At 43.9% G+C, this 16,110-nt stretch overlaps 1 protein-coding gene across 1 annotated transcript in view; it reads right to left on the bottom strand.

Annotated features, from left to right (window-relative positions):
• ADAMTS18 (ADAM metallopeptidase with thrombospondin type 1 motif 18) overlaps window positions 1-13,192 on the bottom strand; it is a 77,309-nt gene extending 64,117 nt beyond the window's left edge. The window contains exons 1-3 of the mRNA XM_058034124.1: window positions 13,091-13,192; window positions 12,855-12,933; window positions 10,668-10,984 (exon numbers count right to left, since the gene is read on the bottom strand). Of these exons, the coding sequence (XP_057890107.1) occupies window positions 10,668-10,984; window positions 12,855-12,933; window positions 13,091-13,192 (498 nt within the window). The remainder of the gene's footprint in view (window positions 1-10,667; window positions 10,985-12,854; window positions 12,934-13,090) is intronic.
• Between the last annotated feature and the right edge of the window lie 2,918 nt (window positions 13,193-16,110).

The following is a 16,110-nucleotide window of genomic DNA, read 5'->3' as shown; positions in this document are numbered from 1 at the left end:
GAGTGGGTTCCTGACTTTCCCAAACTGTAGTCTTTCAAATGACTAAATAAATCATGTGAACAGCCACAACAAAAAAAATATACCATTCTCTCAGCCCTCAAGCTATTTGCAACTAATTTAGGGTTGTGGTGCTGTTCTGAGCACCAGAAAGCTAATTTTCAAGAAATGCTTGGAAAATTAAAATAAAAATAAACTTCTGATGGCACTATAACCTAAAAGCTGGGGACCTGTAAACAGAATCAGTGCAGTACCCAGAGGCCATGAGCACAGTCTGGCACATTTTTGTTCATAGCTTTAACTGGTAATATATGGTGATGTATCAGCCCTCTCTGATTCAGCTGCTGGCCCAAATTGTCCTTTCCTTGGGATTTCATCTATCCCACTGATGGAAAACACAAACCTTTGTCACCACAGCATTATTCTGATGCTCACAGCCATGGCACCACATGCACCCTGTTCTGTCCCTGGCATCAGGCATGGTCTCCATTACCCAGACCTGCAGGGCTCTGTGCCTCAGGCAGCTCAAATGACCACCCAGCTCTCTCTGGTAAACACAGGAACCAATTAACTATTTCTGTAACATGCTTCCCTCTCTGCAATTGCTCAGCTTTCCTACCATGAGCAGGAGATGAATGAGGTCTTGTCCCCTACAGGTGTTCTGTGATGACATCTGATAATACTCCCTCACAATTTCACAGCTCAAAACCTGCCAAGTCCATCTCCTGCCTAACAAGGACACCAGGCCTCAAAAGGCACCATCCTCTTTTATTCCCATCACCAGACTTGACTTTATCAGGACACGATCTGGGTTAGGCCAAATAAACGCTTTACATTTCTTGTGGCTTTGCATTTTCTGGTGCCCATTGCATTTCCTTTGCTCCTCATGGTGAGGATGCTCTGGCAGCAGAGTGCAATGACAGCACTTGGCACCAGGGCCCTGAAACCTATCTGGCAGCTGCAGGCACTGCATGCCCAGCGCTTGGGTGCACTTTCTAGCAGCAGTAGCAGCAGCTCAATCTCTGGAAAGTGCTCCTGCCACGTCTCACTGCTGGCTGCTCTGGTGTGAGCAGCCCATGAGAGCAGCAAGGCTCAGCCTGCAGACGGGTTTGCCCTCCAGCATGCTGTTTGCCTCCATCTAACTTCTGATTCAGTGAAATCTGATTATACAGCACCACCCTGGAGCATGTCCAACCAGCATTTCGGGGTCCGCCAGGAGCAACAGACACGTTTCACTTTCCTGATGAGCCAGTGGTGCCTCCCCTTTCCAAAATATCTTGCTAAACCAAACAGCAAATGCAGCAGTGCATCCCAAAAAACTGGTGTGCCTACTGACTCAAGGGCCAAGATGATGTCGGAAGGAATAAAAGACCCTTCCCAAGGCCAGGTTCAGATCCAAAGCAGTCAGCAGAAAACATTTTACTCACCACAAGAAGCTTTAGATGAAGCCCATCAACCAGCAAGCACCTGTCAATGAGAGGGACAGGGCTGCAGGAATCAGCAGACATCAGCAGCTCGCTGCTGTCTCAGCTTGGAAACTCTTTTTTCCTGCCCCTTTGCTCAAGCTTTTGCTGCTTGGGGCAGGATAACAATCCAACCAGCAGTAGGTGATGTCGTGTGAAAAAATATCCATATGGGCTCCAGCATGGGGAGAACCAGCTGACAGAGCAAGCCCAGAGCTCCTGTTGTGGCAGACTGGTCTCCACAGAGCTTGCAGAGATGTTTATTACAAACAATGTAATGTAGAGCAGCCTAAAAGGAATTATTCTTTATCAGAAAATGTAACAAAAAAGTGAAAACATGACAGAAGCATTTTTCTTGTATATGCCATAATCATCCACAGCAGACTGCAAAACAAAAATAATCTCTGCCCTAGTCCAAGACTGTTATTTTAACATTTAATTTATATTTGCATCTAACAAAAGAAGTAACATAGGTTTCTGTCAAGTGTTAACAAGAAATGGCTCTGGGTAGCTACTTTATTAGAGAAGTTCAAACTTTCCTGTCTGATCTGCATTACAGCATTTATAGCTATCCCTCACCATGACCAGCTTGTACTGTAACAGCAATATTAATTTGAAATATTTCTTGAGGTTTAGTCTAGCCTGATTTTAAGGCCTACTAGTTTGATAACTTCTTCCTAAAAACAAAACAAAACAAGAGTGCATAGGATAAGACAGGTCTGGTCAAGAAAGAATTATTTTTAAAATCTTTTTAAAATCATACAAAGAAAAAGAAAACCTCTTTTTAAATTCATGACTTAGAACTGATTACAATCTGGGGTTATATAAATTCTATATCTCATGGCAAAGAAAATGTATGTCTGAAGAGTACTCCATGTTTCATTAGTTTGTGTACTCTGCCACAGAATATAATATTACATTCTGAAATTAGTCAGAAGCCACACTGTGCTGCAGAGTATAAAAACAAAAGTGAGGGCTCAAGCTAGGTCAAGCATATTTTGTATAAGTCCATTAAAAATCTCATTCCATTAATATTAATAGAGATGTTGAGACACAAAAGTCCTTCAATTAACATATATTAGGCAGGCAGGCACAAGCATTCAAGTGATCCCACTGTGAACAGCAAGAATCCAGCCCTCAAAGAATAAAGCCCCAAGTGTGCTGTGTACAGAGTGGGGCAGCCTGAAATGCAAATGCCCAGGGGAGTGAAAAGGCAACACCCCATTGTCTCTGCAAGCAAATATCACTTTATTGCCTCAGCTTCCTCTTCTCTTAAGCAGGTTTGTTCTGGGCCTTGTAATTGCAGTAGGAATAACTTCAAAACCTAATATCTTTGTCATCCAACTTTTGTCTTTTACCATGTTTTGGCAGTCACTAGCTGGGCAGCCACATATGAGATTCAGGAGAAGGGTTTTCATCTGGCTGTAGAAGTTGTTTGCAGATTTCCCCAGCTTATGAACTAACATTGTAAAAAAAGAAATTAACTTGCATGTTCCAGAAATCACTCTGGACAATAATGGTTCCCACGGTACCAAGCTTCAACCATCAAGACTCATTCCCTCCCATCTGCCCTGATTATTTGACATTTCTTCACCCTCATTCTTGGTGACTTCCGAGCACGATAAACAATAAAAGGTTACTGATGTCAACCCATTGTGTGCCAGGATGTTGTTCTCATCAAACACAGAGCAGAGCCAGCACTGAAGCTTAATTAATACATGTTTGTAAATTGTGCTGAGCTGCAAGGCTTTATAATTTCAGGTTTCTTCTGTAAATGTTTACCTCAGAGCTTTAGTCAGTGCTCCACTGTCTGAACCCAAGATAAGTTCTGCTTCCATCAGCTATTCACATAGCTGGTCAAATCACTGTCAGAGCAAATCAATAGGAAATTCCTTTAGCATACAGTAATTTATGGTAGACCTGCAGCAACAGAATTGGGATTAAAATGGGATAAGAAAAGGCAAGAAAGAACCAACATTTCTGCTCCTAGTGACATGATCAAAAAGACAGAAGAAAAACTTGTTTGCAATGGAATTATCTGTTAAAATTCAATTCAGATACCACTTAAGGGCTAGTCAGAGCCTTTCAAAGACAAAGTAAGTGTTTTTTGGGGAAAAAAAAAATTCAAGTCTGGGTTTCAGCTGCTAAAACTCACTGTAGGTCCACTGCCAGCTCTTATTGCAGAGATAATTAAGTTTAACCCCTCCCCTGCCAGCTCACTGGGAGAAGACCATGACAAAGTGAGGCACACAGAGATCCTGGAAAGCAGATATTTTCTAGAAAATCCCAAGCACGCTCTATCTCTGTAAGTCAACAACTGTGCAAATGCTCAGGAGGGAATCAAATCAGATGCAAAGAGCTCTAACATGACCTTGAGGAACTGACTGATACATCATGGGCATCACCACTGTGGATGCCTTTATTTAGCATAGTTCCAGCTTTTATTTTGATCCATGTGCTGCACATTTCCAAAGCACAGGTCTTAGACCTCCAATCTTCCCTCCTGTTGCAGTACTGGATAGCAGTCCCAGTGATCCTCTCTTTCAAAGAGTAAAGAACCTGCTGTACATCAGGAAGACAAACCCCTCCCTAAGAAGCTGCAAATTAGAAAACATTATCACAAATATCTTGTGGACCTAAGCACAATATTGTAACAAACAAAAATCTGAGGAGCCAAAACACAGGAGGGGCTTCTGGAGCTGCTGACAGAACTCCCAGTGAGCATCCAGAGCAGTTACAGCTGAGCAGCCTGCAGCGACTTGAAGTCAACTCCCAAGGGAGTGCAAGTGTGTCACGGAGCTGTCATCATGATCAGGGCCATGCTTCTGCAAGGGGTGAGCAGAAAATAAGCTTGGGAGAACAGCACTCTTTTAAGAAGAGCTTTGATGGCAGGATTTTTTCAAATTAAGTGAATTGTGTCGGGTCAGGGCACAACCAAGACACCTCTGTGCTTCCCACTCCTGTGCCTTGTGTCAGGTACAGATCTCCAGGAGTGAGCTGCTTGAGCTGGACTTGAGCTGCAGTTTCACAGACTGTCATTGTGTTTTGGGTAAACCAAAGCCTTTACACACCCCATCTGCCCACCTGGTATCCTCCTGATACATTTCTAAAGCAGAGGAAGAAAAGGGGAAAGACAGACATAAACCCCAGTTTAGGTTAATTAGTGACTAGAAGCTTCTATTAGTTATTAAAATCTGCCTCCAAAAAGAGAACTATTTGTGATTTCTAGCAGTTCCCAGCTGTGCAGAAGAGAATACATTGCCCCTCAGCAGCAGAGATGGTTTGGCCCACATGAAAATAGTGGTGCTGAAAATAAAAATCCTCATGACATCAAAGACATCCTGTTATGAAGGGGTCACATCTGTGCAGGCAGGTCATCCACTCCTGACCCTCACAAGGACATTTGTCTGTAATGGGCTTGGCAAAGTGTGGGAACTGGGTTTAGTGGAAAGGCTTTGCTGCAGCAAGAAAAGCACTGATGTTTCAAGCATAGATAGCAACCACTGATTCCTTTGGAAGTGATGATAAGACTGCTGCTTAACAAGAAGCTCATCCTGGCTCTATCTCTGTACAAATGGATGCTCTCTGTTTCTGGAAAACCACTCAAAGAGTTCAAGCAATGGTGCCCACAGAAGCCTGAAGTTTGGTTGGAAATACACCAATGAAGCATTTATTTTCACACTGCTGCCAGCTGAGCAATGACAGAGCAGGCACAAGTGACAGAGGACCAGCTCCTGTGGACACTCAAGAGCAGCTGGGCAACCACAGCCTACTGTGCTCAGTTTCCTCTATGTACATTCCAGGTTTTTTAACATAAAACAGGAAGAAATACAACTTCTATTGCTTTTTCTGCCAAGCAGAAGCAGATTCTTTCTCATCATTAATCCTGTTTAATTCCACTTCTTACCTATCAGGAATCAGTAGTGCCAAAGCACCTGGGATAACACAGCCTTTGTCTTGCAGAGCTAAAGGCAGGGTTAAACAGAAAGCTTATCAGACAGATATGGAGAAGGTTGATCAATAACCTAATCACACAATTAATCACTAGTCAGGTCAATGCTGAGACCAGAAACACTGCCTTCTATTTTTCTAGCATTACCTAAAATATCCTTAAGAATATGACTTTTTCCCATTGTCATCTCATTTTCCTGTAGAGATTTTTCTTATTTTCATATTTACCATAATATGGAGTAATGGAACAAAAGTTGAAAAACCTTCACCAAAATAGTGGACAAAATTAGGATCCTGTAAAACACAGTTTGTGTTTTAGAAAGGATGGAGATGCAATAGCGTGTGAATACAAAGAAAATCATAGACCTCCCATGAAAGAAGCTGTTCTTGTTGTGCTGGTACAATGGTAGAAAATATAGGATTTGTGTATTGGCTCCTGGGTGGACTAAAAACACCTTTAAGAATGAAAAAAACCACCAGCTCTGTACTTATCTTCTCCTCAAGGTCCCACTGGACCAAATTTTGTTGCATTTTTACAGCTGTCAATTTCTAGAGGACTCTCATTGCAAGCAGCAATTATTCTGTACATTCACCAGCAGTCTGGCTCAATAAGTTTAATAGCAGCTTGTCTGCATAAGAACCCTGGGATTTGTCTCAACATATTTAATTGGAGTTAAAGTGTGAGCTCTAGGAATAGGAGGCTGCTGTTAGCATCAACTTAAATAATGCTAATACCAGGTGCAATTAAATGACTACAAAGAGTGGGTACATGAGCTGCCTGGCCTGCTTGCCTCTTAGGTGGTCAGACTGCATCAAGAAGCTTTATTTTTGTGGCTTCTTTGATACTTTGAGCAAAGCCCTGCCCTCAGACACACACACACACACCTCCCTCCATTGAATTAATACATCTCCTGTTTATCTCTCAGTCTATAACCCTTGTCTAGAATCCTCTGACAGCTCAAAGAGGAGGGAGGGATGAATCATGTTGCACTCATTCTCCTCCTTTGACTAGACACTAATAAACATAACACAGCTTGAGACAAGAGGCTCTTTATAATGACAGATTCCAACACATCTTGCCAAAACCAGAGGAGGGCACCAACTACTTCTGACTGAGGTACACGAACCAAAGGGAGAGAGCAGCCCAAACCCACCTCTGGTGTGAGCAGGTGCAGCCTCTCAGGCCTCCATGCCAGTGATAAATTTGTCCTGGATGATAACACTGTGTGTCATACCGTTTTAAAGGAACTGTACTTCCTTTTTCTGACCCAAAATACACACACATCTTCCCTGTGATGGAACGGCAGGACAGTTCCTTATGTTGGACAAACAGGTCTTTCCTCTGGGCACGCATTTTGTACTTGCTCTAGACCCTTCCCCTGTGTCCTGCAGCCCACAAATGCTGCATAACAAACCCCTCATTCATTAGGGCCACCAATTCCTAGGTTGTATATTGGATTATAAACTTGTTTGACTTTGCCAGAGTTCATGTTCACAAGGGGAACGCGACTTCTGCTCCCAAAAACAGAGTTATAAATTACTTTAGAGAATGTCTCTACAATACAACTGGAGACCTCTGAGGTTCCCTTGTGTTCTGCCCTGATTTACTGTGTGACTGCAAACAACTCACTTTATACAGGAGATTCTGTCCACATAAACCTAAGGTAAGGAGACAAAAACTGGCCTATAAAGAGAGGCAAACAACACACTGTGATACAGGCTAGGAAGGCAGCAGTAAATCTTTTAGATGCCTTCATGGAAGTGGAGTTAAAGATGGTGAACATACAACAGATCTTTTTAATGCAGATTAAATAGCACAAAGTGGATGAGAATGGGAAAGGGGGAAAGAGGTTGCAATATGCACAACTATACTCAGTAGGTCCTAAAAAACCAATTTCTTATTCAAAGAGTGGCCAGCATAATCTCTTTCAGAAAAACCACAGTAGTCTGTGGATTTGGTATAGTCTGCCTCTCCACGAGCCACCTACAGGCAATTATAAGTAATAATAAATTGCTATATAATAATAGTAACAAAAATACAATTACAGTAAGTAGGAATTAGCTCAAATCAGGATTTTGGGTAAAAAGGTTGAATGTGGAAAGAACAGTTTTAATTGGAGAATGAAAACAGGGGATGAAACAGCAAGACAAACCAGCAGCCTGGATATACCAACTGGCAGAGCACAAGGCACTGAAGGAAACTCCAAAAAGTCATGCAGGAATAAAACAAGAGGTTTATTAAATGAATCATGAAAAATCAGTGAAGAAAAGTAAAAAAAATTGAATTACTTCTTATTCGGGACACATTAAGATGATGCTAAAGAGAGAAACTAGCTTTGCATTTACTAACATAAACAAACTCATTGTTCCAAAGTTGCAAGAATGATAATTTTAATTATCCCAGGGAGTGAGAATGCATTAAAAAATATGTGAAAAAAAATTATAACTTCTGTGGAAGGAATATAACATGTTCTCCACAGAAGGTTCAGAACAGAGTTTTCATTTACGAAGCAAGTAAAATCACTGGGTTTTTGCAGTATAACAATGCTCCAGCAAGCAGAGGATGCTGACTGAAGCAGAAAAAGGGCAGAAGACAGAAAAAAGCAAGTTTCTGTTTGAAAGATGAAGCACTTTGATGATGAAAAGAGGCAGTACTCACAGTAAACTTGTGCACATTCTCCTGAAATGCTCACTTACTCTATTAGAGACTTGTTCAGATAAAGATCCGGTTCTGCCTTCTGACACACCAAGAAAATTGTGTTGACTGATGGAAACATTTGGTCTCAAATCAACAAATCAGCATAAAAACATGGGGCCTTCCTGTCAACTAAGCCATTAAAATGTAATATACACACATCTCTTAACAGATCTAGACCAAAGCAACAAATTCTTGCTCCTTTCCAGTGTTAAGTTAAGGTCATCCTGCCTAACAAGCCATTTCATACAGCCTCTCCCCAAAGTCTCCTCTGCAGGCACTGGCAGATAACAGGCAGCTGAATGACTGAATACTCTAGGTCATCCAAAAAATTAGATCAAAGAGTCCCCGTAGTCTATTGAAATGCAATTGCTTCCAAATCACATTGTGGTGTTCCAGGCTTGAAAGAATGGGTCACTGCAGCTTTATTGTAGAGAAGCTATTGCTAATGAAAGGAACAATGGAAAGATTAGTGCTACCAACCATATAGAAGAAACACCACTTTCGGTTTAATTGCAGTGAACAAAGCAAATAGGAAAGAAGGGCAACCAAGTGACAAAAGTAGTTGGGGCAAAAGGATATAGAAGCTATTCACAAGGTTCTCTTGATCAGAGCACAGCGTCCAGACTTAACATATGATTACTGAATTGGGATCCCAGGGAAAAGTGACGTGGGTGTCATTACAGACAGCTGACGACATCTTTAGGAGGACAGCCTTGTAAACTGAAAGACTCAGAATCCTGTTGGTAATTTGCCTGGGATTCATTAGGTGCACTGAAATTAATAGATGGATAGGGAGAGAAAGGAACAATTATACTTTGGGATACCTACCCTACAGGAGATTATTGTAAGTAAAGATTTACTTAATTTGCCAGTTTAAAACAACAATTGAAGGCAAAATCTATTGAACCTTGAAATTAATTTTAAACAGAGATTCTATTTGTTGATAATTTAGGTACTTCCATAATAAGTTTGTTCATACCACAATATTTATTCTCTTTTGATCAGTTTCTGGATCTTTTCTAAGTGAAGCTTACCAGTCATAACAACCTCTGTGTCGAGACAGTGGTAAGAGATCCATTTCATTCCCAGTTAAGATCACCACATTCTGTTCCTCTGTGACCTGAGGCAGGCTTGAACCTTCCTTCTCCAGACAAGACTTGACAAGTCCAGCTTCACTTAGCTCAGAAAGCATGTTAAAAATCAAAACGTGGGGAAACAGGGGAGATCTCCCAAACTTTACCTGCTGTGTGTAGGTAGAGAACTTCCAGTAGCAAAAAGACAAAATACTGCAATGACTGAAAACAAGATATTTTTCTGAGTAAATCTGATAAAAGGTGGCAGTTGTGAACATGAGGCTTCCATGAAAACAACTGAGCACATTTGGTATTAACAGTTCAGCATCACAAACACAACTTTAAAGGCAAAAGAAAGCCTCAGCCCAGTTCCTGGCACCTGCTCCAAACTCACATTTGCAACTGTTCAAATGAACTGTTAAGATTCCTCTAACTTGAATAAAAAAGAGCACAGCATTCAAAATATAACCCAGACCACTTCAACCAGTTATCAACATCCCTTCCTAATGAACAGGCTTCTCAAGTCACTGATTCCAGTTTCAAAGGAAACACTGGCTGTCTCAAGTGCTCCTTCTTTGGTCCAGTCACACAGTTTAATGGCCCTCAGAGACAAGTACCTTTGCAAAACAGATTTCTAGAGGGTGACCCAACATATCCTCTGGACCTTTAGTCAACCACAAAGCACACAGATGACTTCATAGACTTCCCACTCAATGTCACTGCCTTCCTCTGCAGCCACAGCAGACTGCTTTGCAAGTGCAAGCGATTAAGCCTTAAAAAACATCCTTAGCTATTAATTCTGTAGACAATTCTCCTAAATTACATCAGTAAAGCCTTCTCTGCAGGCAATGAGCACTGTCAAATGTATTTTGAAAAAATCACATGTGAATAATGATTTTTCATGGACTTGGCTGACAGCCATAAATGGAAAATACACAATGATAATATTTAACACACTCATAAGAGATCAACTCATGAAGACCTCTAAACCCAAATAATGCTTGAATTATCAAAGGAAACAAAGGGAAATTTGTTCATAAGTTCTGCCAAACTAGGAAACTCACCCTTCCTTAAATTAGTTGACAAACCTAGATATAATATTGTTTTTACACAAGCTTCTGGACTGGCTTTTTTCTTTATTCACCACAGTTCACAAAGGCAAGAAGAACTTTTACTTAAGAGTGAGCAGAAATGTATAAACTATCACAAACTGTAACAAACTGCTATGGGATAATTACTAGGACTACCAGCTAGTCTTGTTGGTTTTTTTTTCCCTGAAAGACTGTCATCAAAAATTACAAAGGTTTGATGCTGTTCATTGGCTATAAAGTGGTCTCTTCTGTTAAATACAATAGCAACAAGTGAACTAGAAAAATCACAAAAGGGTTTATGGTGTCTTGACTATTATATGAACTACATACTTTCAGCTACTATTGCACATACAAAAATACTTTTAATGCTTATTTGTTTGAAATAGACACTTACCAAGCCTACACACGTAGATATTGCTACTGAAGAGGTGCTATCATTCCTTATAAATCCCTGGTAGAAACACTGCTCAATTTCATGGTCCTGAGAATTTGACACTCCATCTTTCCCGAGTACCTGGACAATAAAACTGTTGCTTAAAATGGTCGAAGGTTTAAGCTCTAAGTGAAGTTCCTGTCCAAATGCTGAAAATTTGTAGTGCAAGGAACTCTTTGAGCTCTGAGTTGATCTTTTTCTCCTCGTACTGTGCAAAACATCATGTGAAACGTACGATCCGCTGGCATCCACTCTGACAGGTGTCACAAACACATAATCTGTAACGATAAAGAGTTGGCTATCAGCTCTGGCATCCCACAAACAAGGCACTCTGACACAGTATCAGGCACTTCCTATGGCATGGAGCATTCCCTCACTTTGGGGCTGGCCTGCAGGCTCTGTGTGTGCTGTCTCGCCTGCATAAATTCACCCCTGTAAGTCACAAAGGCTCTCAGCCTGTGTTTGTTTCCTTTGTGCCCCACTGAGAGGCACAGACTAACTAGCATAGCTGTGAACATTCCCACAACTGCTCCTCTGAAGACATTTGTCATCACCAGCAGATCTGTAGGCTTTCCCCTCCCCCTGTATTAATTGTTGTCAAATGTGAAGGCCACTCTGGTTTGAGAGGCTTTTCCCTTCCCTAAGAATGCAGCAAATGTTGTATCACTGTAGGGGTAGCCATGACTGAGACCTTGCAGAACTGTACCACTTGTTCAAATGGATTAAAGGATTAATTTATTAATGACTTAACTGAGTGAGACCTCATCTCTTTGTAGTGACTTGATTAGACTGGGTTTCAAATTGTAACTGACCTCCAGCAGAAAGAGATTACATCCTACCTAATAACCTTTCGTCAGCCATTGCTAATTGCATGTCAAAGAAGTTTATTGTTTTGGATAAAATATGCAAAAAATTACAAAACTGTTTTTGAGAACACTCTGATCTACTCAGAACCACCCAAAAAAATAGAGGGTGAAAGAGGCCATAATTCAGCTGGCTGTACAAGCAGGTGCCTCACTTGCAGTACATTACCATTGGTGTTGACCTAGCCATGCAGGGATTACCTGTGTCCTGGAACCAGGGTCTGAGTTTCAGCTGCTTCCTGAACTAGGATCTTTGCACCCATTCCTGGTAGCCTAAGAAATTATGCTGAAAAAACTGTTTCCCAACCCCATTTAATTTAATTTGTGAGCTGTGTTTCTCTGTGGACACTTAGAGTTGTCCATGCACTTGACAAGCAATTAATTTCTCTTCCTAAATTGAAATAGCACCATCAAAAAAGAAGAAAACCCCTTCCTTTTTGTGTTGTAACAGATGTTGCAAAGTTTCCCAATCAATCTCTTCGCCTGAATAGACTTTATTGGACACACATTAGGCTGAAAATGCAACCACCGACAGGTTGCCTTTCCTTAGACAGTGGAAGCAATACATCAAGAGCTTTCACTTTCCTCGAGTGGTGTTAATCAACGGCAGAAGCTGAGGGCGCTAAGCAGGCTGGTGGCCAAAAAATGCAAGCAGCTGCTGGAGAGAGGGAATCCCCCAGCGAGCAGAGCACAGGGTGCAGGAGGGGTTTCCTTTCTGCACCCTGGTGTGGCTCTCTGTCGCACTTTGTTTCTGCTCACACACAATACAAAGCATATACTGCACTTCAAAAGTCCCAAAGCCATCAGCATCTACGTGCTAGTCACTCCAGCCTGGGAACAAATGGCTCCTGAGCTCCCACTCACACAAGCCCTTTCTGTCCAGGCTTTTCCCCCCTTAGCCTGCATTGCACAGCTCCTCCTTCTCCCCCACACAAATCTTTTCATTACTTTTTTCTCACTGCTTCCACAACAGACACGTGAGGTTTTGCTGTTGTGGCTACACACACGCACATTCATCTTTCTAATCGCACATGGAAACGTGGATGTATTTACCATCTCATTCATTTGCTTTGCTGCTACATATTGTTCCTTTCAGCTTTAGCACACAGGGCTTAACAAGTTAATCCCTGCCCATGGTTCACCATCCCGCAGTAGCCAGCCTGCTTGCACTTTATGCTCCCAAAACACTCTGACTTCTCCCCTCTAAATATTCACTCCACGAAAAAAAAGAAAAAAAAAATCCATGCAAATTTTCACGTACAGACACAGAAAGAGCTATACAAACCATGAGTCAATTCACTGATGCTGTCACTGGTTAAAGTTGCCGCATGAGACACGCAACAGAGGCAACACAGCTGAAGGGTCTGCAAGAGAAAGAAAAAATAAAAGAGAGAGAGAGAAAAAGAGCATTGGGTGAAGTTTCCTTGACAAGGCAAGGCAGAAAGACAAGGCACCAGAAACCGCAGTAACCTGGTATAAAAGTACACTAGGCGACTGCAAAAGAAAGCGCTCTCGACCTGCCTTTACAGCGCTTCCGAGCCACGGGAGAGTCTGGAATTGCATGGAGCTGCCGCCGAGGATCGCAGCAGGTAAAGTCCAGACGGCCAGCAGGAGACAGTCCATGTTCCGCCGCGCACCTGGCGAGCGCTACCTGCTGCCCGGGCCGTGCGGCCGCCTGCCCCGCATGGTCACCTGGGCGCTGCCCCGCAGCCGCTGCGGCGGCCGGCGGAGCGCGGGGAGCGGCGCCCAGGTGAGCGCGGCCCCGGCCGCCCGAGCGCTTTAAGCCCCGCCGCCGCCGCCGCCGCCGCCGCCGCGGGGCAGCGCAGCCTCCGGCGCCGCGTCTGGAGCGGCCGCACCCGGGGGGCGAGCGGGGCGGGCGGGACCCGCGGGGCGGAGCGGGGCCGGGCCGGGCGGGACAGCGGGCGGGAGGCACCTGGGGCCGGGCACGGCGGAGCGGAGCGGAGCGGCGGGCGGGGGGAGCCGCGCACGGCACGGCACGGCACGGCACGGCACGGCACGGCGCACCTGAGGGGATGTGCAGACAGCGGGGGACCTGCGGAGCGGGGCACAATGGGGGCCGGACCGCTGGGGGTGGGCACAGGATGGTCGGGCTGGAAGGGATCACGGTGGATCCAGCCACGGTCATCCCCAAGCACCAGGCACAGGATGGTCAGGCTGGAAGGGATCACGGTGGATCCAGCCACAGTCAACCCAAGAGCCAGGCACAGGATGGTCAGGCTGGAAGGGATCGTGGTGGATCCAGCCACAGTCAACCCAAGAGCCAGGCACAGGGTGGTCAGGCTGGAAGGGATCGCTGTGGATCAGCTGGTCCATCACGGTCATCCCCAAGCACCAGGCACAGGATGGTCAGGCTGGAAGGGATCACGGTGGATCAGCTGGTCCATCACGGTCATCCCCAAGCACCAGGCACAGGATGGTCAGGCTGGAAGGGATCGCGGTGGATCCAGCCACGTTCATCCCAAGCACTGGGCACAGGATGGTCAGGCTGGAAGGGATCGCTGTGGATCAGCTGGTCCATCACGGTCATCCCAAGCACCAGGCACAGGGTTGTCTCCAGGCAGTTTTGGAATGTCCCCAGTGATGGAGACTCCACATCCTCTCTGGACAATCTCTTCCAGTGTTCAGCCGCTGCACAAGGAAGAAGTCCTTCTTCATGTCCAGGTGGAACTTCCTAGGCATCAGTTTTTGCTCAGGGCCTCTTGTCCCATTGCTGGGCACCTCCAGTTGGCACCTGGCTCCTTCTCTTTGTCACTCCTCCTTCAGACACTTCAGATGCTTGGCACTATATCTTCATACATTGATGCGGTCCCCTCCCTTCGCAAAGATTCCCTCTCTTTACTAAGAGAGTTCTGTGAGAATGCTGAGGAAGCACAGTCCAGGACAAGCCGTGCAGCTTCCAATACTCACTTGGAGACAAATGTGCTGTTATTTTCTATTATTTTTAAAAGCTGCATCATTTGAAAACAAAGAAACAAATCACATGAAGATGAAGTTGCCTGGGAAGTGAACACAGCTGTTGACAGGTACTGGACATTGATGTCCATCAAGGAGCTGATTTTCACACAGTGGTTCACACAAACTGAGCCAAACACAGCCCCACATTCTGGTCCCAACCAATGTAGTTGTGCTATTGCACTCTCCTTTCTGCAGAAGACTTCAGGAAAGGATCAAAGATCCAAATAATCTAATAGCAAACAAGTATTGAAGTGGATGGGACTGGTCCAGGAAATCAACACAGAGCTTGTTTCTGATGATTTTGGCACTTGGGAGAAGTGTCCCTCACCTCATGATCTCTCCTTTGTGCCAGAGATTTTCCAGTATGTGTCTCAGTCTAATCTCACTCAAAATCTCCCTTGTCCCACAGTCACACAGAGAAAATAAACAGTAACTGTGTCAGCTTAAGGTGCCTCTTTGCCCCAGTTGGCACAGGAGCTGGAGAGCACCTATGGAAGTGGAGGTGAGACAGAGGTCATCTACTCTGCCTGCCCCCTTCACCAGGGGTATCGTGATGACTAGTCTGGGGCAGTGGATTAGACAGATCTGAGATATTTTTGCTTTTAAAGCATTTCCTGTCTTTAAAAATCAAATAAATTATCAGGCGTGGAATTTTTCCTTCATCTCCCTCCATTTTCCAGCAGCTTTTACATTATCACCTTCTGAATATATTGTGATAAAGTTTCAAAAACTTTTTGTAACAGTGCACCTGCCACCTCCCACTGAGTATATTCAAATGAAAGAGCTAGTCACAGGTTTACAATGGTCCCAGTGGGGTAGAACACATAAAAATGCTGTGCATGGCAGATAATAGGAGAAAAATATAAAATTACTGGGCTGTAATTTTATTATCAGCCCTCCGCACTCTGAGCAGACAGACCTGACTGGTTTCAGTAGGCTACTTGACAATGAAATTTGACATTTCATTTGCTGTGAGGGGAGAGAAGTAAATACAATTCTCCAGCAATTACAAGAATCATTTAAGAAATAAAAACAACTTCCACCATGAACTGTGCATCAGTGAAAGGAGGTTTGCTCTGGGTTTCTGTAGAGCTAAGATTTCACCCTGGGGATTTATAGTTTCTGGGTACGATCAAAGAAGAAGAAAAAATGTGACACTGCTTTGCATGGCTATAAATGACATGCATCTAAATTTGAGTTGGCATTAGGCAGGGGACCCCAACCTTTCCTGGCCTGTAGGCAGCAACATTGATCAGTTAACATGCTCAGACAACATCATCCTTTGCTCCCCAAGTCAATCAAGATCCCAGCCGTGATGGTCATAAACATCAGAGAATCCTGCAAGGCAGCTCGTTCCATGTGCAAACACACCATGCAAAACATCAGAGAAAGCTAAAGCTGCTCAGCCAGCAGTGGAGTAAACAATGCAGTCAGAGCGGGGCTTTCCTCCCCCCTCTCCCTAGCAAGCCCCACCTCAGATGACCACACAGATTTCCTCAGAGACAGCCATTACCACACTGCAGTCTCATTGGGCTCTATCCTGCCTAAGCTCCCAGGATGGATGC

This window comes from Melospiza georgiana, chromosome 14 (assembly GCF_028018845.1).
Source record: "Melospiza georgiana isolate bMelGeo1 chromosome 14, bMelGeo1.pri, whole genome shotgun sequence".
NCBI lineage: Eukaryota > Metazoa > Chordata > Aves > Passeriformes > Passerellidae > Melospiza > Melospiza georgiana.
This window is presented reverse-complemented; position numbering and strand designations above follow the sequence as displayed.